At 41.6% G+C, this 27,130-nt stretch overlaps 2 protein-coding genes across 6 annotated transcripts in view; one reads left to right on the forward strand and one right to left on the reverse strand.

Annotated features, from left to right (window-relative positions):
* LOC125906394 (uncharacterized) overlaps positions 1-19,831 on the forward strand; it is a 26,171-nt gene extending 6,340 nt beyond the window's left edge. The window contains exons 1-8 of one of the 5 annotated variants that reach the window (XM_049609314.1): positions 1,406-3,764; positions 3,882-4,158; positions 4,225-5,034; positions 5,112-5,314; positions 5,355-5,523; positions 5,617-18,944; positions 19,016-19,296; positions 19,364-19,831. In XM_049609314.1, coding sequence (XP_049465271.1) covers positions 8,038-18,555 — 10,518 coding nt within the window. In that variant the 5' untranslated portion in view covers positions 1,406-3,764; positions 3,882-4,158; positions 4,225-5,034; ... (1 more) ...; positions 5,355-5,523; positions 5,617-8,037 and the 3' untranslated portion in view covers positions 18,556-18,944; positions 19,016-19,296; positions 19,364-19,831. Of the gene's footprint in view, positions 1-1,405; positions 3,765-3,881; positions 4,159-4,224; positions 5,035-5,111; positions 5,524-5,616; positions 18,945-19,015; positions 19,297-19,363 lie in introns of those variants that run through there. The other 4 variants (XM_049609312.1, XM_049609313.1, XM_049609316.1 and 1 more) reach the window with 4 other exon arrangements.
* Positions 19,695-26,916, reverse strand: LOC120954762 (sorting nexin-8-like). Its single transcript, XM_040374966.2, has 7 exons — positions 25,337-26,916; positions 21,996-22,093; positions 21,827-21,918; positions 20,787-21,332; positions 20,588-20,726; positions 20,349-20,519; positions 19,695-20,242 (listed from the first exon to the last, which is right to left on the reverse strand). Exons 1-7 carry the CDS (start codon positions 26,025-26,027, stop codon positions 20,189-20,191), a joined length of 1,791 nt encoding a protein of 596 aa, XP_040230900.2. The 5' UTR covers positions 26,028-26,916; the 3' UTR covers positions 19,695-20,188.
* Positions 26,917-27,130: the final 214 nt, after the last annotated feature.

Below are 27,130 nucleotides of genomic sequence, written 5' to 3' on the forward strand. Positions count from 1 at the left end.
ATAGCCTTATTAATCTATACTCACTGTTCATACGATCAATAGACGATATGTTGGGCCATTCTGTAAGTCCCGAATCATTTGTTAATTATGAAATAAAGGAGGATGTGGCTGGAATAATCTTTGAGGATCTTATACGAATCGGCATGATAAAAAAGGCTGAAGTAGTCAATAACGTACCAAATGATCAGATACACAGAATTCACAACGATTACGGGATTCCTGTAGATCAATTGAATAAGTTCCTAGACCAGCATAAAGGCCCGATTGATGAGATAGTTTTCCTCAAAACTATTCGAGAATCATTCTCATTTCCAAGCAGAATCGAATTTTGGAAAGAGCTCATCAATCAAAAGGTGCTACATAGTGTTGAAAGGTATGTTGTAGTAAATGAAGAACGGCTCAAAATAATGGATCCTGCTCTAATGAACGTTCTAAAGAAAAAGATAGACAAAGGAGATCTGTCGAAAGAAGTTGTTAATGTAGGCAAGTGTGAGATATTGTTGATTGCCGAAGCACAGTCACAGTTATACTTTGAAAAAGAGAAATTCATTGATATGATCGGTAGAAAGAAGTATAACTCTCTCCAAGAAAATGGTTTACTGTCATTCAATGAAAGGGCTACCATCGAAAAAGGTAGAATTGATGGCTGTGTGTTCTCTGCATTTGATTCTATAACAGTTCATGATATTACAACCAAGACACGAATTACCACGCGTGAAGCTATGATCATCATAGACGAGCTACTTGCGCAAAATGTTCTAGAAAAGAGAGTCGAGAGTTTTGCTCTAACAGTTAATAATGACGACACCCAGGATGTCTTACTTCCTTCTTTTCCAGTGTATGAGGATGTCGTTAGAAACGTCCTTGCTTCATGTTTTGCTTACAGACTAGCTCTGAGAAACATTGCACGACAGCTAGAAGAGGAGGAGAGTTCTGACATTCGCATTGCATTAAAACTTGATCCTTATCGGATGTTTTTCAACGATCTATTACAGCAAAAGATAATCCAACCTCCTATGCTTTCCCACGAGGAGATTGATGGAAGCAAGTTGAAAGAGCTGTACGGTAAATCATTGTCGAAAGGGGCATGGAAAAGCGTACTTTCTAAGAAGATTGGTTTGAGCGTGGAATATACCGAGAGTTTGTTTGGCGTGTTGCTTGAGAAACGATGGATTTTTTCGCTAAAAGATGATAAAACATCAGTTTTATTCTATAAACCATGTTCTAAAAGCAATCGGGCAAGTATTGCTGATCTAAATTCCGGCATTGCTAAAATTCAGGAGGAACATGGCCTCGATGAGTCGTACGACGTTGGTTTCGCAGTTGAAAAATGGTTCAACAATCAATTACTGTTAAGTGAAAGTACAACTGCTGAACATATTGAGAATGTGTTAAGAAAGTCAAAATCCTCCATTTTAGGATTAAATGTTCCGAAAGGCACGCTGAAATCGATCATGGACTTTTATGGTAAAGGAAACTTTGGAAGCATCGATGAGATGCGCATCATTATCACAAATGGATTAGAGCATCTGTTAGAGCTAGGAGAGAGAAAATGGACCATAAAAATGATACTAAATACCTCACTGGTTTTAGCCATTGGTGTAGCACAGATAGCAATTGGCGCTATAATGGAAGTGTACTCGGTTGGACTTATGACTCACGCAGCTAGTTCATTGATTAGTGAAGGAGTCAACGACATCATGTACGCTGTCGATGCTGCCGTATCTGGTAATTTCAGTTGGCAAGATTACGCAAATTATAAATGGAAAAGTGTAGCCTTTTCGATTTGCACGGCAGGTGTGGGAATGTATGTGTCTAAAGGTGTTAAACTGAGCCGAATAGGATTGAAAATAGTTGGACCAAGTCTCGAGTACGGTGGCAAACGGGTTGCCGGCAAGCAGCTTATCAAAGAAATCGGCAGTCGAGCGGTGGTAAAAGAGATCGCCAAACGTGTGGCGTTGAAAACGGCGAAAGGTGTCTCGTTTGCTTTGGCAAATACTGCTAAAGATATGATTGTTGCCGACTATCTGCAAACCAGACTAAACTCTGTAGCATCGGATATTTTGTCAGGAATCCGGAAAGCAGTGGAAAGTCATAAAGTTGCTCAAACCTTACAGAAAGCTTATGATCAGTTAGGTGAGAACGACGCTAAAGCTCTTGTGGACGACTTGACAAATGCATACCTGGTGAAACAGACTATGACTGATACATTTGAGCTCTCCGCTAAGGAAATAGCCAATAGTGTGATAAAAGGAATAAAAACTGGATTTAAAAAAAAGCATACAAATAGCAGCAATTTCATTTCCATGCTAGCTTTAGTGCCGGATGTATTTGATAACTCTTTACAAATTGTCGAAATACTTTCCCAAACTAATAAACTGTTGGATTACATTAATGCCGAGATGGTACTGAAGCTCTCAAAAATTGAGCTTAAAACGCCAGCAAAAGAAACACAAGTAAATCTACTAAACGGAAAAGATTTTGAGCGCTTTCAAACGGAAGTGATCGGTCAATGGGAAAAGATATTAAATAAGCACGTTGGAAAATTGATCGCACAACATGTTGTGCAGCCAGTGCTTAAATTCGGCGTGCAATTGGCCTTGTCATATGTCGCCGAAGGTTTAATGCATATAAGAGACAGCCCAAACACTACCCTGAACAGACCTGTTGACAAACTAAAGAACAAGTATGAGAAGAAAATCACTCGACCTGATATGACGGACGATACGAAGCGTCAGCTTATAGACCAGTATCATGGGCGGTTGCTGAAAATGCTGCACAAAACTCGTAGTCCATCTCTGTTGGGCACTATCATCCGGGAGAACGTTCCAATGGATTTGAAGTGCGTCGGGGCCTGTACTAACATAGTACATAGAATGTTACAGGCACAAAATTCTAATATCACGGGTCTTACCATAACTGTGCGTGGAAAAAAGGGAATAGAGCAATCGTTTACTTCTGGTAAGAATGGTCGCAAAGTATATCTGGAACTGTTAGAAAACCATTTTACTGTGTCACAGGTGAAAGGTTCAAACATTGACACGACTGAGAACAATAGTCTGTATGGAGCGCTAACGATTGCTCTACCGACTTTGCAATCGATAGAGCCAACCGTATTCCGATCTAAGTTAAGCAAATACATTGAAAATAACAAAAGCCTCCGTCATCTCATTCAGCAGAGCTTACAACACGCTCCGTTAAAACAAGGGGTGATTGTAAGTGCTAAAATTAAGAAGGTAGACTAAGAACGACCAAGTCACATTACGACGACGTTCTCTTTTGTGAGTAGGCGAACGAGAGAGAGAGATGTAGAGAGAGATACAAAGAGAGAGAGAGAGAGAAAGAGAGAGAGATGGATACTAAGAGCATAAAGCATTTTAACGACAAATCGATCATAAACCAAGTAGAGATCATCATTTTTGTTGTATTAAAAAGGTAAAACAGTTTATTAGTTTTGAAATTAAAATGATGTAAAAAACCATGTACTATTGTTTATCAACTGCTTAGTCTGTTATCATTGTAACGTAGAAAAACGTTAAACACCTAATTCGTTAAACATATAAGTTAAAAAAACTGGTCAACGTTTAGATATCATTGCATTTATTCGTTGGATAGCAAAATCTAGAGAATCGAATATCGTTCGGTTTTAATTTTCGCGGAACGTAAGGTCGGCAGCAAAAACTACCGTAGAATGTGTACAAATAGTAATTTATAACGCATTTTGGTCCAGATGATCGTATTGGAAGTCAGTTACCTACAGGTAGGTAAGATTTCACAAACTGCAGTTTGTTTCTTTGGAACTTAGTAGTAACACTTGTTTTTACAATAATCATATTTTCTTCAATGCAATATTATGCCCTTGTCTCATCCTTCCACATCAGAACGCAGCTAAGCGCACAAGGATCGAGAGATTATCGATTGACATTGGAACCAGAATCTTGCAGATAATCGTAGTTGTTCAGTCAGAACCGTTATTGCACAAATTCTACTTACTTACGTACTGATACATGTAGCCTGATATATGATGTCAATCAGCCTTCGTTCTTCCTATATGACACGATGATACGCTTACTGTTCCTGTGTAGTTCCTGTGATTTATAAATTATTATTACGCTGATCATCACTTCTAAAGATAATAACTGGACGATGAACTATTTTGTAAATATTGAGATATAAGAAGCGGATTGATTAGAAATAACTCATGATATTATGTTTTCGTTTCAGTATTTCCGCACCATAACAACAAGAAGTTGCTTTCTACGTCAATAATAACGTTCTGATCAGTTAGCAACGCCTCGTTATCTCACTGTTTTTAGATATACTTGTCTGCTTCGTGATAATTCTTAAGAAACAGGGACGAAGTAAAATTTTATTTTTGCCATAAAAAAGGTCATAGACTCAGTAAATGTTTAGAATTAAGATTAGTATGGGATTATATAACACCGTTAAAATGTAAACATATGTTGTCATATGAAGTCTCGTCACAAAAAGTCATTTGCAAAACTCAAAAAAGTCATTTGCATAAAAATTCAAGATTTTTAATGTATGCGTCATTCGCCAAACATATGAATGGATTATGGTTTTATTTTTAAATAATTTTAAATATCAAGAAACCATCGAGCATGTTAAACGGTGTACCAGACTCAGATAAAATATTTGATAACTGTAAAGTTTTTTTTTATTTATGAAAAGAGAGGGTTTGCAAAAAACACACTCATACAAACACAATAGGACATTTTGAAAAAGTGTAAAAAGTCTAAACATCATATAGGAAATGATTACCTCTGGGTTCTAATTGTATGTAACAAGCTTATATTGTATGCTCGTTTTAGTATTTTTGCTTTAAGAAATATGATATTTCACCAGAATAAGCTAAATAATCAGTGGAAATGTTTATGAGTAGATAAAATAATTATGAAGATCTAAGCTTACTTTAGGATTTAAAAAGATGTAATATCATGTAATTTAAAAACTATTCCTTCAAACGCTCAGTGGGTGTTGGATTCGCCTTTTTGCATGGAGACTTCTAAGCGAGTAAGTTACTTTTCGTATTAAAATTCTCAAAATTTATATAATTTTCTTAAGTTTTATTAATATTATTTTATTATTAGGCCTAATGAAATTGATAAAGTGCCACAAAACTGCCATGTGAATGAATGTTCAGCATATACCATAGCAATGTTTCAATGAAACAGCTAGCACTCTCTCTTTTTCTCTTGTTGGGCTGCTCACGATAGAGCACGACGGTGTGACATGGCCCGGTCCACAACAATTCTCCAGGATGCTCGGTCCATGGCTGCAGTCTCCAATCCATGTAGACACCCGATCTCCGACAGGTCTCGCTAGCAAGATAGCAATTACCACAATTGACTAGAAACATAAAAACTCTGTATGGATAAATGTCTGCCATTCCATCTGCCCTAATATGTATTGAGCTGATTTTGTTAATTGTGATTGTGTTAAATTATGTTAATACATAATGGGATTGGAATCGGTACTATCTATTGGCAACGTGAACGTGAGGTAACATTATTAATTTGAATTGTAATTTTTTTTTAATGCTGCACCTGGAGGAGGCTTATCTAACGGTTATCAACATATTTGTCTCCTTTCCAGACCTTCGACCGGTTTCGTTCAGCTCTGCATTAGGACAAATTGCCTAGATGGCAAAGAGCCATCTCAACACTAAACTGCAACTATAGTGTTATGGGTCTAAGAACATGTTGTAAAATAGCCATCTCATGGGGCAGCCTGGTCATCTGATAGATAGGAGCAAGTTAGAGTTCCACAACTTCAGATAATGGGAAAGTCTCATCCAGCTCATCCACCACACCGATTATGTTGATAAGGATAAGATAATGCAGACCTTGTGCTGCAATCAAAATTAAAATGCAAAATGCAAAATGCAATTACCTAAATGTGAAAATGTTATAAGTAAGATGATTACTATTCAGTTAGTAGTATAGTAGTTGAATAATAGATCACTAGAAATTAGGACTAGAAGAGCAGAGTTTGTAATGTCGTATTTATAGTTTGATTGCAGTGTATACATTAAATACATTTTCCGGAGTAAGTAGGTTGATTCAATTGATTCAATTTATGTATTAATGTTTGTTTGTTGATTTCATTTTCAAAAAACGCCTCCATATCAGTTTTATAAACGTATTTGTGTACTTATATAGCGGTCCCGTGGTGTGCAGTCGTCAGCTCGCACGACTTAACAACATGCCCGTCGTACGTTCAAACTTAGAGGGGGCCGCCTGGCCCCCCGGTAGCAAAATCTGGCTATCAAGCTGCATGGTACTAAAGTCTCGAAATCCTATATAGGGCTGCATGTCCCCATAGGAAGATAGAAGAAGAAGGCCAAATAGAAGAAGAAGTACTTGTATCGTAAACGTACGCTATTGCCTTTGTGCACTGTTAATATAAATTCATGCCTGAACAATTTTGTTTTTGCTTATACCACACTTACTTACATATCTGGCGCTACAACCGCTTTGCGGTCTTGACTTCAGGAATGTCGGAAACTGCTCACGGTCTCGTGCCTCCTCGTCTTTATACTAGCATTTTTATTATAATACATGCTACTAATTGGCAAAAAAGAATTATTACAATTTTTTAACATACATTTTTAGGTGAAATACGGTTTTTGTAATACGTTAAAATATTTATATGGTATCATGTGTTGAAATACAAAAGAATGTTAAACGGTTGCTAGCAATATTTACATGGTAACCAGTAACAAGTAGATGGTTTTTGCTAGTTCATTACCCCTTCGCGAACCCTGCTAGATTGCCCTGTCCATGAGAAAAAAGATGGAAGTTTTTCAAGCAGAAAGCGTATAGTCTGAGGGCACCTGAAAGGTGTGCATCAACCACTTTCTTATCTTGGATCGTGCTTTGAACATCGTGCAAAGCAAACGCCGTATCACTTCGTCGCCAGTGCTGTTAGCGGTAACACACGGAGTGAGTTTGTGTGGCGCGTTCCGTATTGTGAATCGAGGCAAGCTTTTATCAGCTATAATTTCTGTTTAAGAATACAATTTATCACAGTTATCGTACCAGTGTTTTGAAAAAAGCAATATCAATCGTGTTAAACAGCTCGCAACAGATGAGTTAATGCCACTACCCTTCTCTAATCGTGTGCGTCGAGCTAAGCGTATCTTGCAAAGGATGCGTCATCACATGTTCGTGTCAATACCGGTAAACACGGGCCGGCGTCATGAAGTGCGCATGACCGGGTGCATATAAATTGAGAGTGAGAACGTAAAGTGTTTAAATTGGTTCATTGAGAAAGAAAGTAACGTAGCAAAAACGTTAAGTGAATTGTGCGACTTCAAACGAAATGATAAGCATGTGGTGATGGGAATTCCCCAATGTAAAGCATTTTGCTTGTGTTTACTTTCGGATTCCGGCAGACGGAGACGGTTTCAGTTATTCTACAGATGTCTGAATCAACGTGACCTTAACTGTTTTGGAATTTCTACTCCATAGCAGTACCGTAGTGTGATTGACAATGTTGCAATTCTTCTTCTTTGGCTCAACAACCGATGTCGGTCAAGGCCTGCCTGTACCCACTTGTGGGCTTGGCTTTCAGTGACTAATTGATTCCCCCCCATAGCAGGATTGTTAATCCTACGTATGGCGGCACGGTCTATTTGGGGATTGAACCCATGACGGGCATGTTGTTAAGTCGTACGAGTTGACGACTGTACTACGAGACCGGCTCCGGATGTTGCAATTAAATTGTGAAATTATACAAATGTGGTTGAATGTGAGTGAAGTCTGATGGTATGTAGCGTCAAACGAAGCAAGACAGTGTAACGTGCTGATGCCCTGCGTGAAGGATTGATTCTTCGAAACGGCTGTAATCTATAAAGCAATTAACGTATAAAACCAACAAGATACGGGATATATGGTCGTCGATAAGGAAAATGTATAAAGTGATAAGCGGTTGTGGCTGGTGCTTACCATTAAAGTGAATCAGTGAATAAAAAAAAACGTGCAAATAAGCAAGAACATAAAAAGACATCCGATCATGGAATTGTCGGTGACGATACGGGAGAGGAGTGTGGACAGCCGAACGGTGATTGAAGTGAAAGGGAAGCATATCGTGCTAAGTGAAATTAAAACACGCATAGAAACCCTCTTGGCCAACTCTACTGTTGAAGAGGTTCGTATCTTTGCTGGCATCATTCTTACCATCGATGTGGATCTTTCTCGCGATGTTTGGCATGGGCGAAATCTGATGGTTTTGGCGAACGAAATCAAAGTATGCACTACGGTTCGTTGGAATGTGTCTGGGAAAGATAACGACCATACCTACACGTCCAATGCCGGTACGGATGGGAACGGTGTTGGCAAACAAGGAGCCGATGGATATCCGGGCGAAAGTGGAGGTAACGTTTTATTGCAGGCAATCACATTTCAACACCCCGAACGATTGACGATCATTTCGAACGGTGCAAACGGAAGCAACGGTCAGGATGGCGGCAATGGAAAGGCGGGCGTCGACGGTAAAGGTATCTCTAGGGCAGACTTTAAGGACAAGTTTCCGCCGACTGCCAAGTTTTTGGAGGGGCAGCGTGCTAACCTTGTAGAAACCACTGTCAAAAACATTAGAAACTTAACTCGAAACATTAAAACACAGTGGTTGGTTACAACAATGCCCTTATTTCCCGTCAATACCACTCACAGAGAAAACGTACTTTATCACACGGATTTTCGTGTCGATTTCTTTGATAGTCTTTACATCGAGGTGGAAACGCACGATGGCTGCGAGATAACGTTTTCTTTTCAGCAAGGCACACCGTTTTACAACTGCCAATCGTTTCTGATGTTCAAGGGAACATCTGGCCAGCGTGGACAGGCTGGCGGAGGATATGGGCTGGGAGGTCAAGGTGGATTTGCTGGCGAAGTGACAATCAAACGTTTATACGATGGTCGTACGTTTGACATTAAGACATACTGCAACCGGGGCAATGATGGAGAAAACGGAAAGGGTGGATTGTATGGTGCGCACGGTAAAAATGGTTGGGACATGGGTTATGTGGATTACTCGGTCGCGGACAATCCAGTGTTGTATGGACAAGATGAAAAGAGCAAACTTCAGCTGTCGTTCTATGACGAAAATTCATCCAGCAGAATGTATTGTCCATATAAGGTCCATATTAAAAGCAGCTATTATTATGCTGGATTACAGGAATCAAGAATTGATCATCAATCTAGTAACGCATTCGAGGAAAGGAACAACACCCAGTCACGTACCGAGAGACAGCATCATGCGAAAGCAATAGGGAAGAAATCCATTCCTGGGCTGCGCATTGCTGCTGCATTTTCCGAATACTTGCAAGAAATTGAACGAGAAAGGCAGCAATTGGAAAAACAAAGGATTGAGAGAGAAAATCAAGAATTAGAACGGCTGCGAATCGAGAAGGAAAAACAGGAATTAAAGAAACAACGGGAAGAACTTGAAAAACAAAAGTTAGCGAAACAACGGCTAGAACGGGAAAAACAACGGGTTGAGAAAGAAAAACTGCGAATGAAAAAACAAAGAATCCAAAAAGGAAAGCAGGAATTGGAGAGACAACGCATCGAAAAAGAAAAGCAGGAGCTGGAAAAACAGCGGATCGCACAAGAAAGGAAAAATGTTTTACAACAACAAATCGAACAAGAAAAACAACGTTTAGCAAAACGGCAGATTGAAAAAGAAAAGCAACAAGAATTGGCTGAACAGGTGAAAGAATATTTGAATTGTGATGCATTGCAGCAAGTTGTTGAAAGCCAATACGCAGATCTTGATCGAGTCACGGATCTGGACATAAAACGCATTGTTAAACTTGGTGAAATGTATAAAGATCCTAGTCGAGAGGAAATATTCAGCAAATTGAACAATAACTTGAATCTAGACGATTGGCTCCAGCTTCGAACACGTCCTGCTGATCGCCCTGAGCTGGTGTCTTTGGTGGAACATTTTGAAACATTAAAATCACAGCTCGAACGTTTGCGTGGAAGGGATTACAGTTCTAAGATAACGCCCGTTACGGAAACGTTGAAAATCAAGTATAAAATAGCAATTCTAAAAGAAATTACCCAGGAACTGCCGACCTATCACACAACAGAGAATCGTTTCGTATTGACAGCAAAGACTGTAGGGAGATATCTGGAAGAAACGGATGAAAAGAATGACACATTTTATCATCCCGTTCTTGGCACTTTGAAGCAATACATTTTTGAAAATAATCCAGCACAACGAGATAACATTAACAAATTCATAGCAAAAGCATCGGAATATAGCGTCAATGGAGTCAAACGTGCCGTAGAAACATTCATTATGGAAACAGATAGCTCAAAAGATGAAAATAAACGTGTGAAACTGTTTTATGATGAGTATCAGGATTATTTGGAGAAACAGCAAAGAAATATTGATGCTATAACGCAATCATTAGCAGCAGAACTAAAGAAGTCTAAACATCAAGAAGCATTCCGTCTGTGGAATGAAAGCATTGATGACGATGGTTTGCTGGAAGATCTTGAAGAATTGATTAGAAAAGATAAGGTGTTAAGCTCACTGTATGATGAACTGAAGCGTGCGGAAAATGCTGAATATGATTGGGAAAGGTGTTGTGCCGATGAAAAAATACAAGAAATATTCCAGATCAACTTAAAGCAGGAAGGAATCATGTGCAAAAGTTACAGAATACTGCTAGCGTATGTATATGATTTGAACATTCGAGTGTATGCCAAGGATGAGGACAATGAAATCGTTCTGATAGAAGATCATAATCCAAAATCCATTAAAATTACACACATTTTACACAAATCGAACGAATTCACCCAACTGAAAATCAATGAAAGCTACTGTCAGTTAGAAGAAGAGCGTCTGCACAAGGATCGAATTTTCAGACGAATTCTGACGGAGATAAACGGAATGCAGGACATACAGACCATCGAGAATTACTTCGAACGAGAAGTATTTGATCGAAACAGTTCTAATTTCGCTACAATATTTGAAGATTTAGAAGACGAGATAACAGTTGAAAAGATTGCAGCATTTTTTTCAGCCGATGAGAAGGACCAAATTGCCCAACGTCTGAAGAACATTTCTCCCAAATACACCGGCCAACATGGAGTGTTCGAAAGCATCTTGCTGCGTTTTTCTTTCGAAGGCAGCCATGTGTCATCAAACGAACTGTGTTTCTTAATCAACTCTATACTTGCTCACACTGTTGAAGCAAGGCAAGAAAGGTACACCTTTTCATGGATTGTTGCAGCATACAATCAGTGCAGTTGGACAAATGAGCTGGTGTTGCTGCAGTTGGAGAACTGCTACAAGAGACAGCTGCAGGAAAAACCCAAATGGCGCAAGTACATGTCCAAAATCGAAAATAAAGGAGCTTTGCTAGTGTTTTCTGCTCAGTTTACTCGTAAGCCTTGTCCTGCGCAGTGTGTTGAAGATATCTTGCACTTGCTGAGTAACATTCCAATAGAATCTGTTCGTTTAGATGAACTGGAGCTAACAGAGTGGCCTTATGTGCTTAAGGAATTCTATTGGACACATAAGTTGAAAGCTCTTATAACGTGGGGAAATGACTCGGAAGCCTTAACTTCTGCTTCGTTCTTCGTTCTGTCCATAGAGAACACGTATGGAAACAAGTTGGTGGAGAATTTATTTGAATCGTTGGTGGAAAAGCGCAGTGAGCTTACGCATTCTATGTTATTAAACGTGCTATCTTGCTTTCATAAACAAAAGTGGAACTTGTGTGTTGATGATCTTAACGTTTTAAAACAGAGTAACTTGTTTGAATGGATTAAACGCATGGAAGAAAAGTTCAAGATAAACTTAAAGGAACTAAATATTTCACAGATAGCAACTATCATTAGAGGCAATGCTAACACATCTAGTAAAATAGTGAAGCATTTGTCAGAAATTGAACAATCGGTAGCAAATATTCATCATAACAAGAAAACCATCGAAACAAGGTTGATATCCTCTTTTTCGCTCATTGATGTAGAAAAATGGGTTAAAGAGTTCCGTGTTAAGAACCAGAAAACGAATACAAACATGTACGAAGAAATGCTTGCTGTAATAGATAGGGCAATTGAGCTTAAGAGAGGGTTTAAGTTACGAGACACCCAGCTATTGACAATTTTGGCCTTACTAGTCAACGATAATAGCACTTTGGCACAAGTATCTACAGGCGAAGGTAAATCATTGATCGTAGTAGCGACCGCGATCATTAAAGCGCTCCTAGGGGAGAAGGTAGACATTATCACCAGCTCCTCAGTACTGGCTCAACGAGATGCTGTCACCAACAATGATATCTACGAATTGTTTGGTCTTAGTGCCTACCACAACTGTAGCGAACAGATAGAGGAGCGAAAGGAAGCTTACTCATGTAATCAAATAATTTACGGAGGTTTGGGAAACTTTCAACGTGACTATCTATTCGATAGATTTTATGGAAAACATGTGGTGGGTAATCGCAGTTTTGAAAATGTGATCGTCGATGAGGTGGACAGCATGTTGCTCGATAAGGGAAACAATATGATATACCTGTCGCATGACATTGCTGGTATGGATAAGCTGAAATCGGTATACTTGTTCATTTGGCAAATGGTCAATACTCCGACCGATCTTCCGGAAGATGTACATATGGAAGCGGTTAAAAGGTCAGTTTTGAGTGACATGTATGCAATCATCCAGAAAGAGGATATCCAAAGTTTGGACAATGCTTTGGGAAAATCGAATGTTTTGGGGCTTTGGGAAAGATTAGTTAAGTCTGGAATAATAAATGACGCAGGAAGATTACAAACGGAAGCTATTGATTCCAACAAACTAGAAAAAGTACTTACACCAGATTTCACACAATACAAAGATCGTCTAAGCTTCTTACTTACGTCTTGTCTCGAGCGTGAAACGTGCATCAAAATACCAAATTATCTAAAAGCATTCGTGGAGAGACACTTGGACAGTTGGATTTCAAGCGCCATAACAGCGCTGTACATGGTCCCGGGACAGTACTACGTGGTGGACGTCTACAGATCGGGAACAAGTGCCGACCGTATTCCAAATGTAATTATTCTCGATACGGATACGGGTACTGATCAGGTGCGCACACATTGGGGTGAGGCGTTACACCAATTTTTGCAGCTTAAGCACGGTTGTAAGCTGTCAACCCAAAGCCTGAAAGCAGTTTTCATTTCCAACGTTACATATTTGAATAAATACAAACTGCTGTATGGTTTAACAGGCACTTTAGGATCACAAAGAGAAAGACATCTGCTTGAGGAGATACATCGGGTAGACTTTGTCACTGTCCCCACTTTCAAATCGAAACAATTTGAAGAGTATGAACCCATCATTTGTTCTGGCAAAGATGACTGGTTAAAACAAATACACCAAGAGGTGAGTAAACTGACCAAGACTAATAAAAGATCGGTCCTGATCATTTGTGAAACAATCCAAGATGTAGAAACATTGCAAAAGAATATTGCTTCTAAGGGGCACACAAAAGTTCGCATTTATGTACGCGATTATGAGAAATTAGATGTTACAAGGAGTAAACTGATACCGGGAGAAGTTATCATTGCCACCAACTTGGCAGGTCGAGGCACAGATATAAAAATATCCGACGAACTTGAAGAGGCCGGAGGATTACACGTGATATTATCATACCTTCCGGCGAACATTCGAATTGAAGAGCAAGCCTTTGGAAGAGCGGCTAGAAAGGGCGAAAGGGGATCGGGACAGTTGATAATAATGGCAAATGGTGGAATTGCAAATCGTTCTATGATATTTGCCCTCAAGCAAAAACGCAATGTCGATGAGCTTTTCCGCATATCTGCTATAAAAGCTTATTACGAAACCACTATTAAAATAGAAGAGAGTTGTTTTGAAGCATTCAACGAGCTGTATGAGAAAAAAATGAAACTTTTAGCTAATGCTGAAACGCCAGAGCCGGTGAAGGATATTCTGCTCCAAAGTTGTTTGGACAGATGGTCGTTTTGGTTAGACGAACACAAGACACTGATAGAAAAAGCATCAGATGAGGCTTCCAAGCGGGAAGTAAAACAGCGACTGAAACACTTTCTATTACAATTTGATGATCTGAAAGCAACGAGCGCAAACAATTGGGCAGCTTGGGTTGAAGAAAACCCAATGCAAATAATCAAATTGGGGAAATATATTTCACAACACGATTCGAAGCATCGCAATACAGCAATGCAACTGTTTGGGAAGGTTATCTCGAGTGAGCCGTATTTTTGCGAAGCCGCCTATTACTATCGTGCATACACACGATCACTTGACAACATGAACGTTGGTGACTTCAAAAAGGATTTGCGTATGGCAGAAAAACTTTTAAACGATCATATAAAATATGAAATCCATGCATCAGGTATAGTGTGTAAGCTAAAGAATAACACACCACCGATCGAGGGCTATGAAGAGCAAAAGAAGTGTCTCATTAATCTATACTCACTGTTCCTTCAATCCATAGACGACATGTTGGGTCATGCTGTAAGTCCTGAATCGTTTGTTAATTATGAAATAAAGGAGGATGTTGCTGGAATAATCTTTGACGATCTGGTACGAATCGGCATGATAAAGAACGCTCAAGTAATCGATAACATACCTAATGATCAGATTCAGAGACTTCACGTCGAGTACGGGATACCTGTAGATCAGTTGAAGAAGTTCTTAGCTCAACATAGGGGGCCTATCGATGACAAAGAGTTCCTTAAAGCTATTCGAGAATCATTTTCATTTCCAAGCAGAAGCGATTTTTGGGAAACACTTATTAACCAAAAGGCTCTGCTCAGTGTTGAAAGGTATGTTGCGATCAATGAAGAACGGCTCAAAATAATGGATCCTGCTCTAATGAACGTTCTGAAGGAAAAGGTAGACAAAGGACAGCTGGTGAAAGCAGTTGTTAAGCTGGATAAGCACCAGATCTTGTTGATCCACGAACAACAGTCACAGTTTTACTATGAGAAAGAGAAGCTCATTGATATGATCGGTAAAACGAAGTATATCTCTCTTGAAGAAAATGGTCTACTATCATGCAACGAAAAGGCTACAATAGACAAGGATATAATTGCTGATTGTATGTTTTCTGCCTTTGATTCTATTACAGTTCAGGATATTACAAACAGGACAAGAATTACAACGAGTGAAGCAAAAAATATCATAGCGGAACTACTTAAGCGTAATGTTCTACAAAAAAGGGGTGAAACGTTTGTCCTACCAATGAACTACGACGATAGCCAGGATGTCTTGCTTCCCACCTATCCAGTGTATGAGAGTGTCGTTAGAAACGTCCTTGCTTCATGTTTTGCATACAGACTAGCTCTGAGAAACATTGCACGACAGCTAGAAGAGGAGAACTGTTCTGACATTCGTATAGAATTGAAGCCCAATCCCCATCAAATGTTTTTTACCGACTTACTGGAGCATAAAATAATGCTCCCTCCTATGGCCACGCATGAGATCGATGAAAGTAAAATCAAGGCAATGTATAAAACATCATGGTCGAAAGGGGCATGGATAAGCATACTTTCTAAGGAGATTGGTTTGTCTCAAGAATACACCAAGCTCCTGGTGGATGTGCTGCTTAAAAACCGTTGGATTGTTCCAAACCCCTTAATGGAATTGTTGTTATTTTCTCCTTCAAATAACATGTCTGAAGAAATAAAGAATGCATTGGCAAGCTACAGGTTCAGTTCGAAAGATGACCGAACTAGCGTAGCCTATTTAAAATCATGCATTGCATCAATCAATCAAAAACATGGGCTTCTTGAATCCTATGACGTTGGAGTTGCGATTGAAAAGTGGTTTAACAATCAATTGCTGTTAATTGAAAACGGAACTGCTAAACATATTGAGAATGTCTTAAGTAAGTCGAAATCGTCTCTAGCAGCAATAAATGTTCCGCAAGGCACGCTGAAATCGCTCATGGACTTTTATGGTAAAGGAAACTTTGGAAGCATCGATGAGATGCGGATCTTCATCACAAATGGATTAGAGCATCTGTTAGAGCTAGGAGAGAGAAAATGGACCATGGAAATGATATTGAAAACCTCACTGGTGTTAGCGGCTGGTGTAGCACAGATAGCAATTGGCGCTATAATGGAGGTGTATTCGGTTGGAATGATGACTCACGTTGCCGGCGCTTTCATTGGCGAAGGTGTCAGCGACATCATGTTTGCTGTGGGTGCTTTTAAGTCAGGTTACTTCAGCTGGAAAGATTACGGAAAGCATAAGTTACAAAGTCTGCTTTTTACGATCGGTACGGCCGGTGTGGGAATGTATCTCTCCCAGGGCGCCAAGATGTCTCGCATAGGTTATAAAGTTGCTGGACCAAGTCTCGAGTACGGTGGCAAACGGGTTGCCGAATCATCCGGAAAGCAGCTTATTAAAGCAGTTGGTGGACGGACGGTCGTTAAGGAGATAGCGAAGTGTGTGGCGCTCAAAACAGCAGAAAGTGTCGCATTTGCTGTGGCAAATACGGCCGTGGATACGGTTGTTGAAAATCATCTGCAATCCATGTTGAACTCCTTAGCATCGGATATTTTATCTGGAGTTAAGGGTGAAGTAGCAAATCATAAGGTTGCTCACAATTTGCAGAAAGCGTACGATCGTTTAGGTGAAAATGATGCTAGAGCCCTCGTGAACGACTTGACAAATGCATACATGTTGGAACAGAACACGACACAAACCTTCCTTCCATTCACCAAGCAAATCAGCCAAAGCGTGATGCAAGGAATCGGGAAGGCAAATAAAAAAACAGGTACCACAAACAGTGCCATGGTGCTGATCAACCAAATCAGTCGAGTAATGGATTGTGTGGATCGTGTTGCACAAGTCTATAAAATGCGCAACGCAACATACCAATTGCTTGATAGTATTAACATCGAAATGGAGCGGAAACTCGCAAACATTGAGCAGAACTCAGCTCCATCGAAAGAAACCCCGGTAAATGGCAAAGATTTCGAGCGCTTTCAAAGGGAAGTGGTTGAGCAATGGGAAACGACGTTAAGTAAGCACGTTGGGCAACTGATCGCACAACATGTTGTGCTGCCAGTGCTGAAAATGGGCGTAAATAGTGTCCTTTTACATGTAGGTACAGCATTGAAGGACATTAGACGCAGCATGGTAGAGTCGGAATTGAGCAGAGATGTTCATCGGCTGAAGGACGAACACGAACAGAAGATGAATAAGCTCGATATGACAGCAGAAACAAAGCGTCAACTGACAGAGGAATATCATGGTCAAATGCTGAAGATTATGCACAAGACTCGTAGTCCGTCTCTGTTTGCCACCATCATCCGGGAAAACGTTCCAATGGATTTGACTTGTGTCGGGGCCTGTACTCCAATGATACATAAAATGCTACAGGCACAACATGGTGCGTTATCGGGGCTCACAATCACTGTCCACGGGGAAAAGGGTATAAAACAATCGTTCAGTTCTGGAACGGGTGGTCCCGAGATTCACCTAGATCTGAAGGGCAATCATTTCACTTTCGGAGCTGGAGAGTCAACTGTTGCCACGACAGGTAATAATTGTCTGTACGGAGCACTAGCCACAGCTATACCGGATCTGCAAGCTGTAGGAGAGGATTCGTTCAGGTCCATGTTGTGTGATTCCATCCAGCATGATGACAGCATGCACCATCACATTCGACAGGGTTGGCATCGTGTGCCGTTAAAGCATGGTGCGGTTGGCGGAGCCCGCAAGTCCCCTGCCAACACGACCAATAAAGGAGATGGTACATTCAAAGCACCGACGGTGATCTTGTCGAATGATAGACCGAAAGGAAAAGCTAAAGCACGTTGCTTAAGCAAAACGCCGTACGTAGATGATGAATCATCCACAACCAATGAGCTGCAAGGCGAATCAAGTCAACCCGTCACGAACGATTCCAGAACTCCCGAGTATCATCTGGATTCGCGTGTAGCTCACCATACGGGTCGTTTTGCAGGGGAGTTGAAAAAAATCGCTGAAATAACGAACATTCCTGTAGATGAATTGATCAAAGCGGGGCGCAGTATGTTCAAGGCGAGCAGAAACTGCTCTGGACAGGATCAGCAGCAGGCGCATGTGGTGCGGGTTTCCATCCTGGAGGAAAGGCTAAAAACCGACTTTCCAGATTTATACCAAAGGCTCACACGCCACGCCGGTCACACACAGCTAGTTGATAAGTTTGTGAACGTGTTTCATAAAATAGGTGGAGATATCGATAGGAATCAGGCCGACTGGATACTTGATCTTGCAACTGTAGATTTCACGAAAGGATTAAACGATCATTCGAGAGAAGTGTTTGAGAAGTATAAAAGTTCCGTTTTGAGAGTGTTTGATAACAACATCAACTCGAACAAGTACAGTAAAGAGCAGGTGTTGGTTATAAAAAATGCAAGAAAAATTATTAATAACACTAGTACAGAGGTGTTGTTTGAACGTGCACAGAAAGGATATGATTTTAAATATGAATACAAACCTTCGGGGCGCGGTGTGGGAAGACCCAAAATTTATAGAACAGAAAACGAGGAATAGGTTTATTGGTTCCTTAATTTTCGACATACTTTGAGGGCAATGAGGAATAGTCATTTAGTTTCAGAAGAGATGTAATGGTTTGTATGATATCGAAACAAGTTGTATTCATCTTTTAAACGTTCTATATTGAGTTACTTATGCGCTATGATTGTAATATCATTGTTTTAGGATCAAACTGTTTTAAAAAAGGCTTAAATTGTCGCTAGTATCATATTGCATTCCAACGACAAGATTTAGGCTTATGTATGTTCTACACTGTTTAGGATTTTATTCTTTGTTAAGGACGCGTCAGAGAGAGAGATAATTACAATTAATCTATAGCTTGTACCTTCAAACACTCAAATGATTATTATTCAACATTCTTCATTTGATAAGGGATTCCTCAACACGTAAGTTTTTGTCAAGTTATCCTTAAGTTGTTGATTTATTAATTCATATTCATTGTTTTTACTACTTTCAGCCTTAATGTAGTTGGAACATCTTATTCAATGCACACAATAAACTGAACCGGCCGCAATCGAGTCTAATCTACTCTGCGCTCTAAATGAATTAAATCTTCTATTGGAGTTTTATACCTGAAGGAGGTTGCCTTGGAGTGGATTGGTGTTATATTCATAAACTGTCCAATACCTACTACTGTGGATTTCTGGGAGAAAGTCTTTTACATAAAACTTGTATGAGCTACTTGTACTTAAATGCGGATTTAACGCGTGGAAGCATATGAATTGGTTTTATTCATTGGTACTTAATAAGCATTTCAAATTGGTTGCTATTTGGTTGATAATTAACATTTGGATTCCTCTTTCAGACTTTGCAAAAAAGGCCGAAATCAAAGAGCTGCATGCGGCTTGCTAGCCGATCGCTGGTCTACGCTGATCAACACTGATGTCTGGGTTTAAAGAAGTTAAAAAACAAATTACACAACTTGTTGACAAAGCTTTTGTGCTTTGTTCTAATGGCTAACGATCAGCTTCTGAAAGAAATACCTCACAAAAAGCAATTATATGAGTGTGAAAAGGTTATAAGTTCTATGATTACCATTCAGAAGGTTGGAGAGTAGCTGAATAATAGGATAGTTAGTTAGGATTAGTTTTAGCATCGTATTTAAAGTTTCTTTGCAAATTTAACACTTAATCATGTTTCCGGAGCAAGTCATTCGATAATCAGATTTGTTTATTGATGTTTTTTTTATACCAACGCCATTACACTACAAAAATCTTATGCTATTATTTGTTAATTAACATAGAGGTAATAAATTTAGATCATTAAAATCATATTTGATGGTGTTGCAATTCTTAATTAATCGTACAATTGAAAACCTTTTTATGATTTACAATTTTATTACGTATTTAACAGTAGTTTAATTTGAGAATATGAACAAAAACTCAAGTGAATCTCAGGTTCCTAAGCAAGAAGCCATTCCATTTGAATTATCTAAATTCTAATCTTATCAAAGTTCATACGCACGCTACCATCTGATGACACTACTCTTTTATAACACTGTATACTCTACGTATCACTAATCGAAATTCAGCAACCTCTTAACAAACATTTCCCGTACTAATTGATAGCCTTCCCTGCCATTTCCTGTACTCATTTTCACGATCTCCTCACGCATGCCCTTGGTGGCTGTTTAGTCGAGCCGGCTAGACTCGTTGACCACTAACCGATGCCATATCTTCGACATCTGGAGTGAAAGAAAGATTTACGAAACATTTCCAACGGTTAGTAGGGCTAGGGGCGAGGGAGGCCGCCGATCGACTGTGATCGACACTACTGAGTGCAAGCGTTACCTTCTGATGGTGCTGTTGCTCCTCGTGCGCGTAGGACAGTAGTATCGAAGGCAACGACTGCAGATAGCGCTCCGCCAGCAGCGTTTCCGCCTGGGCACAGCTGAACGCAAACGCAGAACGACGCGCGAGTTGAGTTGCTTCGAACGCGGAACCATTCGCTTCATTTTGTTGCTGAAAAGGGGGTGCATATTTAGCTGTTGAGCCCATTGTTTATGTGTTTGTTGAGTTAAATCACCTACCGCCATAGTACCGGTTTGATTCATCGAATGAGCTTTGACTTTCACTCGACTGCTTCCTGCATTGGCTCCCGGGGACTTCCCTGTCAGCGTTCTCTGCTGATCAGCTACGATGCTTTTTTCGATCCGTTCGCATAGTTGACTACGGGAGGGAAGAAACTGTGAGTGTCTTGTTGAACCGAAATGCAAAGATCGCTCCTACCTGTGCGCATGCAACACCTCCAGCAGTACGTCCAACCGTTCGGTAACGGCACGCTGCTGCACCTGCACATAGCGCTCAACCTGCTTCGCAATCAGCCGCTCACTCGCGGACAGATCCTCGAACGTTGCGTCCTCGTTGAATGCGTCGCGCAGATCGGGACTCTGCAGAATGCGTTCGATTTCGGCACACTCGCCTGTTTGACGTCGGTTATGGCCCAGGCGTCGATCGAACAGTTGCTTCAACCGTCCCATGCTGCACTGCACACGGTGCAGACGGGTACGCGATTCGGCCAGTGTGTCCAGGTCTACCTCCGGCAGAGTTGCGTCCGGCCGTAGCCGTACCAGTTCGTCCATCTGCTTCTCGTACGTCACGCGCAGCCGGTACTGGTGGTCGTTGGTGGTGTCGCGCAGGAAGGTGCTTACGATTGGGGAGCTGCCCAGTACCGGGTGGAGCGACACGATGATCAGCCAGGTCTGCAAACCGCGCCGCCGTTCTTCCAGGAGCGAGTCCAGCATCAGCTGCTTCGGTGGCAGTGCTGGAAGGAGTCTAAACACACGAAGGCGGGATAAGTACATGTTTTTGTAGGCATCAAAATTATGGAACCATTTAGAGATCCTTATTTTCTTAACAGCTTGTTGGATTGTACACACACAGCAGGTTTTACATTTCCCATTAGAATGATTAAATCCAAGGCGAATATTTCAACTCCTCTAGCGCTTTAACCTTCACAATGATTTGCTGATAATAAACGTACCTCGTTGGTCGTTATTACCCATTAGCAATGGTTAAAGTGATGAGTAATTATACCAGCCTACAACATCTAGAATGGTATTATTGCCAACAATCATTCGCACCGCTACATAGAACGTGCACGAGCGTATGCACGATCATTAGCCCGAAGAGATGCTAGTTTGAGCCCGTCACCACCCTGTACGTGATCGATCGCAACCACACGTACACACGTGCGAATCGGAAGACCTTGCCGCCTGCAGCACACTGTCCCCGCAGACCCCGCAGACTCTCCCAGGACGGCTACTTACCGATATGGATACTTCTCCGCCAGATAGCGATGGAGTGTGACGAAATCTTTGTACCGACGGCGGACCGTCTTCTCGATGCCCTTCAGCTTGATCTGTAAAAAAAGGAACAAGACATACACACGTTGGGGTCGCTTTTGGTACACAGGTGATCGTGCGCTGCCCTTCTTACCTCATACTCCGAGTGCTTGAGGAAGAGTCCTTTTTTCTCCGGCACAATCTGCACGCTAACGGGCGACTCGTTCAGCTCCCGTTCCGTCGAGTCATCGCCTGTGTGTTGCACAAGAAGTTAAAGTTATGTTAAAACAAACGCAGAACACCAAGCTAATGCTACGGTTACAAAGGTAATTGCCCATTAGGTGCACCTGCAATTAGTGTAGTATTGTTGGATTGTTGATCCATCTCTGTCCAGTGTCAATTCCTATTATAACCATACAATCGTTGACCCGTACACGCATTACATCCCGTAAAACAACAACAGAAATGGTGGATAATCTGTGCAATCAGAACGGTGCGTCCATAAATGAGTCCACAAACCGGTTGAAGGTATTTAGTGGATATTTTCCAATTAAGCCTTTTGATGATTTTTTGTCATAATTGATATTTTGATCTTTTCCATTTGGATGTTGGTCTTACTTTTATACAATTTTTTAATATGTTTTAGTTTTTTTTTGTTGGCAACCATTAGCAATTCCGCATGCACAGCCCAGCTGAGCGCCTAAAAGTATGCAATTAAATAAAGTGCTACAGTCTGTTGTTGAATTGTCCTCATCATCAAAATAATAAATTGATAAATTGATAAACAGTGTTATTGAGAAACTTTTACTTAAAACAAGAACAAATAAAGAATATATAGCAACAAATCAAACATTGAACGCGTAACTTCCCAACCAAAGCATAAACTTAATAAATAATTTTGTCAAAAATAATTGGTCCCATTGAATTTGTATACTTTTAGGCGTTCTGCAAGTGCTGCCGAGGCCGGTGTGTTTAGTCATACCCAAATGGTTTGTTCTATAAAATGTAGCTTTTTGTCACATTTCACAACCAAGTTCAATTTGGTTTACTTTATTAAGCCCAGATTTAGTAACGCTTCGTCACACACTGTAACGCGTTCTTCCACCAAAACGACAACGCATAACAAAGCGGAACAACAACAACGGCAAACATTATCCAATTTCTGGCCGCTTGCACATAATTTACGCACAATTCCCCCCCTCCCCTCCATGCATCCCACCAGCACAAATCCAGATCCCCTTCTTCGCGCCATTCGGCGCGGCTCAAGGTTATCAAAATGAACAGGGACCTCACCTCACGGTCAAGCGGCCGGTGGTACGACACTGAGCGGCAAACTTCCTGCAAAACTCTCGCAACATTCAGCGGAGTGTGTGGTTTAAAGCAATCGCATATGTTATCAGCATGGGCAAAAATTCGGGGTCGCCAATTTTGGTTGGTTTTTACAAAAAGACCAATTGCGATTAGAAATAAATTTACTGCAAGTGTAGAGCAAAATGAAAGCGTTTTAAAAACCGTGCTGAGCGTCATTAATCATCTACATTTACTTGCCCGCTACACACTTTGCATGCGCTTCCGTGCATTGTGTTAATTGCACTGTAAGTCACACAAAGCCAAGGTTGCATATGCATCAATAACCGCAATGGTGTTCAGTGTACCTTTTTTTATCACATCTGGAGTTCCGACGAAAACAAAAAGTTAACACCAAGCATATTGCATGACCGCAAACGATCTACAGGCGCTGCCGCCCAGAAGGCACGCCACTCTACACCTGAAACTCGCTCGTATTTCAAGGTGATACTCAATAACAACACACCGGTACAATTATCGTAGTTCATTATTGCGTGTCTGTGCACAGCGCGGGGGGGGGGGGCATTTTTAAAGCTATTTAACCGTTAAAAATGTCTCCTTTTATATTGACGCAACCACCAAAATCAGTTGGACTTTGGCCGGTTGATCGCACAATCGCGTTAAATATTCATAGGCGATCTTTTTCCGCTATGTTTTGGCGTTGAGAAATCAGGCATGCAAGAATAGAATGAAAATTTGTATGTTAAAACATCTCAAGCAGGAGTTTTTGCTTTAGCAAATCATTCAATCCCCTAACAGTACTTCAATTCGGAATCCTTCTCAAATACTGATTTAAATCCATCTCAAACATGGTAGCAACAATTAATGATTCCTGACCAGGCTCCATCTTTCCATCTCCATCTCCAAAAAAGGGCAGTATTTTTGCAGCCTTAAACTCCACGGCCAAAGATGATTGAAAACCGCTCACGGCTTTAATCGCTTGATCGTCGCTCATCTCCGTCGACCAAAGAGGTGAGCGAAGGCCCCAAAAGAAGTCTCCCGCTGGCAAGAAAACCTGTCCGGCATGCTAATTATGATCTGCAAGCCTTTTTCGGTCGCGCATGCTAAACACTTCCGAATACCACCGCCGCCACCAATCAAAAACCTGTTTGCCGCTGTTTTACTGGAGATGATGTGCGGAGATCGTTAATGCTGGGCATCTGAGCATGCGAGTGTGGGGCTGACATGGGGCTATTTTTGTTGACAACCTGAACCCGAAAGTGTGCCGTGTGACGTAACGGTCGAAACGGGGGGGGGGGGCGGTTGCTTAACCGTTCGCTTGCGTTTGAAATCCACTGGAAGTGGCGAAGTTTGTTTCTTGCTACAATTAGTTTTGTAGCCGATGGGAAGAGATGTATGATGTACGGTTGAGTCGAGTGTGAGGACTGTAAGAACACATTTGTTTGGTTTGAAACGCAACCGTAGCGGCACCAAGATGATCGATTGTTTGCAGAGAAGCACATGTGCAAACAATGCGACAAACTCCGTTCTAGAAGGAACATTTTTTTTTGTCTTTAGATTGTTCCGCGTACATTTCCGACCCTCTTTATGATCTCAAAACACTTTTTAAATGTTTCAAATGACTTGTGAAAGCAACGCCATGATCATACAAATGAGCACGGCAAACAAACCTGATCATGTGCCATTTATTGGACGGCATCAAGTGTTCACAACTCGGACAGTCTGATACGCAAAAATCCAAACCTCTGTCCTCGGTCGTGTCTGGCGTATCTGGTCATCAGCTCTCGTTCCTTTTTTCTCTCTTTTATGAAAAAGAGAGCCCAGCAAAGGGGAGGCAATTGAAGGACAGGTGCAAATGTTTGCAGAGCTTTTGGATATTTACCCAATTGCTGAAAACTGTAGTAAAACTCCCCTTGTAAATATTCGCTTTGATAAGGCAAACAGAAAATAAAAATATTGATTTTGCTCTTTTCTTTAGTTTGAGATACGTTGGGATTTCCTTTTCGAGCTGCAATGCCACATTTTGACGCCAATCAGAAGCCGGAAGCATCAGCAGAGCACGTCTGACCTACTAACCCCGTGTGTAGTCATCTTCCAATCAAGATTACAATCAACTGTTTGGCAACGGATGGAATCCATCCGTCAGTGCTTGTGACTGATTAAATCTATCGCCTATTGATTACTCACCAACCGATGCGATCGACATGGAAATCGACGTTTTGCCCGAGGAGGAAGACGACGACGACGATGGTGATGCTCCATCCTGACCCTCCAATGCTCCCGAGCGTTGCAGCAGTCTTTCGCTTCCGACCGGTGCCGCAAGTGCATTCGTGCCCGACGGCCGAAGATGGACAGTGGCACCGTGTCCCACCATGGCCGGAAACATGCTGGCCGAATTGCCACCGGAGCTGAGCGTAATGGTAGCGGTTGTGATGTACGCAAACGGGTCAGCCCCTACTGGCAGGTCGGCTTCCTCCTCCTCCGGGCCGGAGTCGGAATCGGTCGTACTGTCGGCGAATGACGATGGGTACGGCATGTCGGAGGAGGCAGCCGCCGATACGAAGGTGTCACCCACCGACGGAGACCTCGACAGGTCGGGTACGGTACCGTTCCAGGGATGGAGCAGGTCCGCACCGTTCGCTGAGGCGCATCCGTTAATGAACGTGCTGTCGCCGACGAGTGCGTCCGACGCATCGTCCTGATGATGATGATGATTGTGGGCTGGCCCTTCTGCTATCGATGAGCCCGACACTTCTATCATAGCAATTGAGGCAGCTTCGGAAGCGTCCGGCGACAGTGTCCTGGGTGTGGTGGAAGGCATTGCCCGAGAGGATACTCCGGTCGATTGTTGAAAGCTTCCCTCGACCACGACGGGCATGTTTGTTATTCCTATTTGCTTGGCTTTGGGTTTTTTATCCTGAACTGCGTCTCACACACTTAAATTTTTATGAAAATCACTTTTCCTTCCCTTAATAAACCCCTTTTTTCACAGCACTGAATTCCCAGGATTCGCAGCAGCACGGCGCGCACACACACACGTGGGAACTCAGAGCGCACCACCACCAACGTCACAGCGGACCACCGAAAGGAGCTGCATAGGCCGTGAATAATTAATTGCATGCATCAGCCACTTTCCTACGCCGCCACCACTTCCGCAGTCGCCAACCAACCAACCAACCAACACAGCACAATTGTTTGCACCTATTTCCTTCGCACACCTTGCTGCTCTAATGATGCTGCTCGGATACGTACCACGCGCGCGCTTTTTTTTTGCGCAAAACAAACCCTTTCCCTAGAGCTCGCCCCTATTCCGTGTCGGACACTGTGCGAACATGTGATGCACGAGGTATTTTAGGGTTTTCCCTTTTCGATTATGGTTCCGATTCTGCTTGTTAGAACTGTGGCAGCCGTTCTCGGTGCATCACAATCACACTGCCAAAGGTATCTCGCAACAATACAATACAACAAAAATCACACACACGCACGGGCACAGACACGCGAGACGGGCAGATGATGCGCACGAGACGCGAGAAAATATCAACCCCTGCTCGCGCGGAAAGCGCCACACGGTAAATAACAATCCCCCAAAACGAACGGATGCTCTCGGTACCGGCAGGCGGCGTTTGCTTGGGTGAGACCGAGAGAGTGCGAGAGAGCGTGAGAGCGAGAGCGAAGGAGGGTGAGTGAGAGAATCGGCCTCATCCCTTACAGGGTGTGTAAATATGAAACCGGAAAGGCTTTAGAAAACAAAACGAAATACTCTTGCTGTGTTGAGGAAATGTTCCCATGGAGTGTTTTAGAAGATCTTTTTGGGAAGAAATAAAGCTTGATGAAGGTAAATAGAGGGAATCTTTCGTTTTTAAGTGATTGTAGTGCAACGTTACAAAAAAAATCAGACACCGAATTACATACATGAAAAAGAAAAAAAAACGGATTACATACATATTGAGCCTCAAATAAGATACAAGGATATAAAAAATC

Source organism: Anopheles coluzzii, chromosome 3 (genome assembly GCF_943734685.1).
Source record: "Anopheles coluzzii chromosome 3, AcolN3, whole genome shotgun sequence".
In the NCBI taxonomy this organism is placed as follows: Eukaryota; Metazoa; Arthropoda; class Insecta; order Diptera; family Culicidae; genus Anopheles; species Anopheles coluzzii.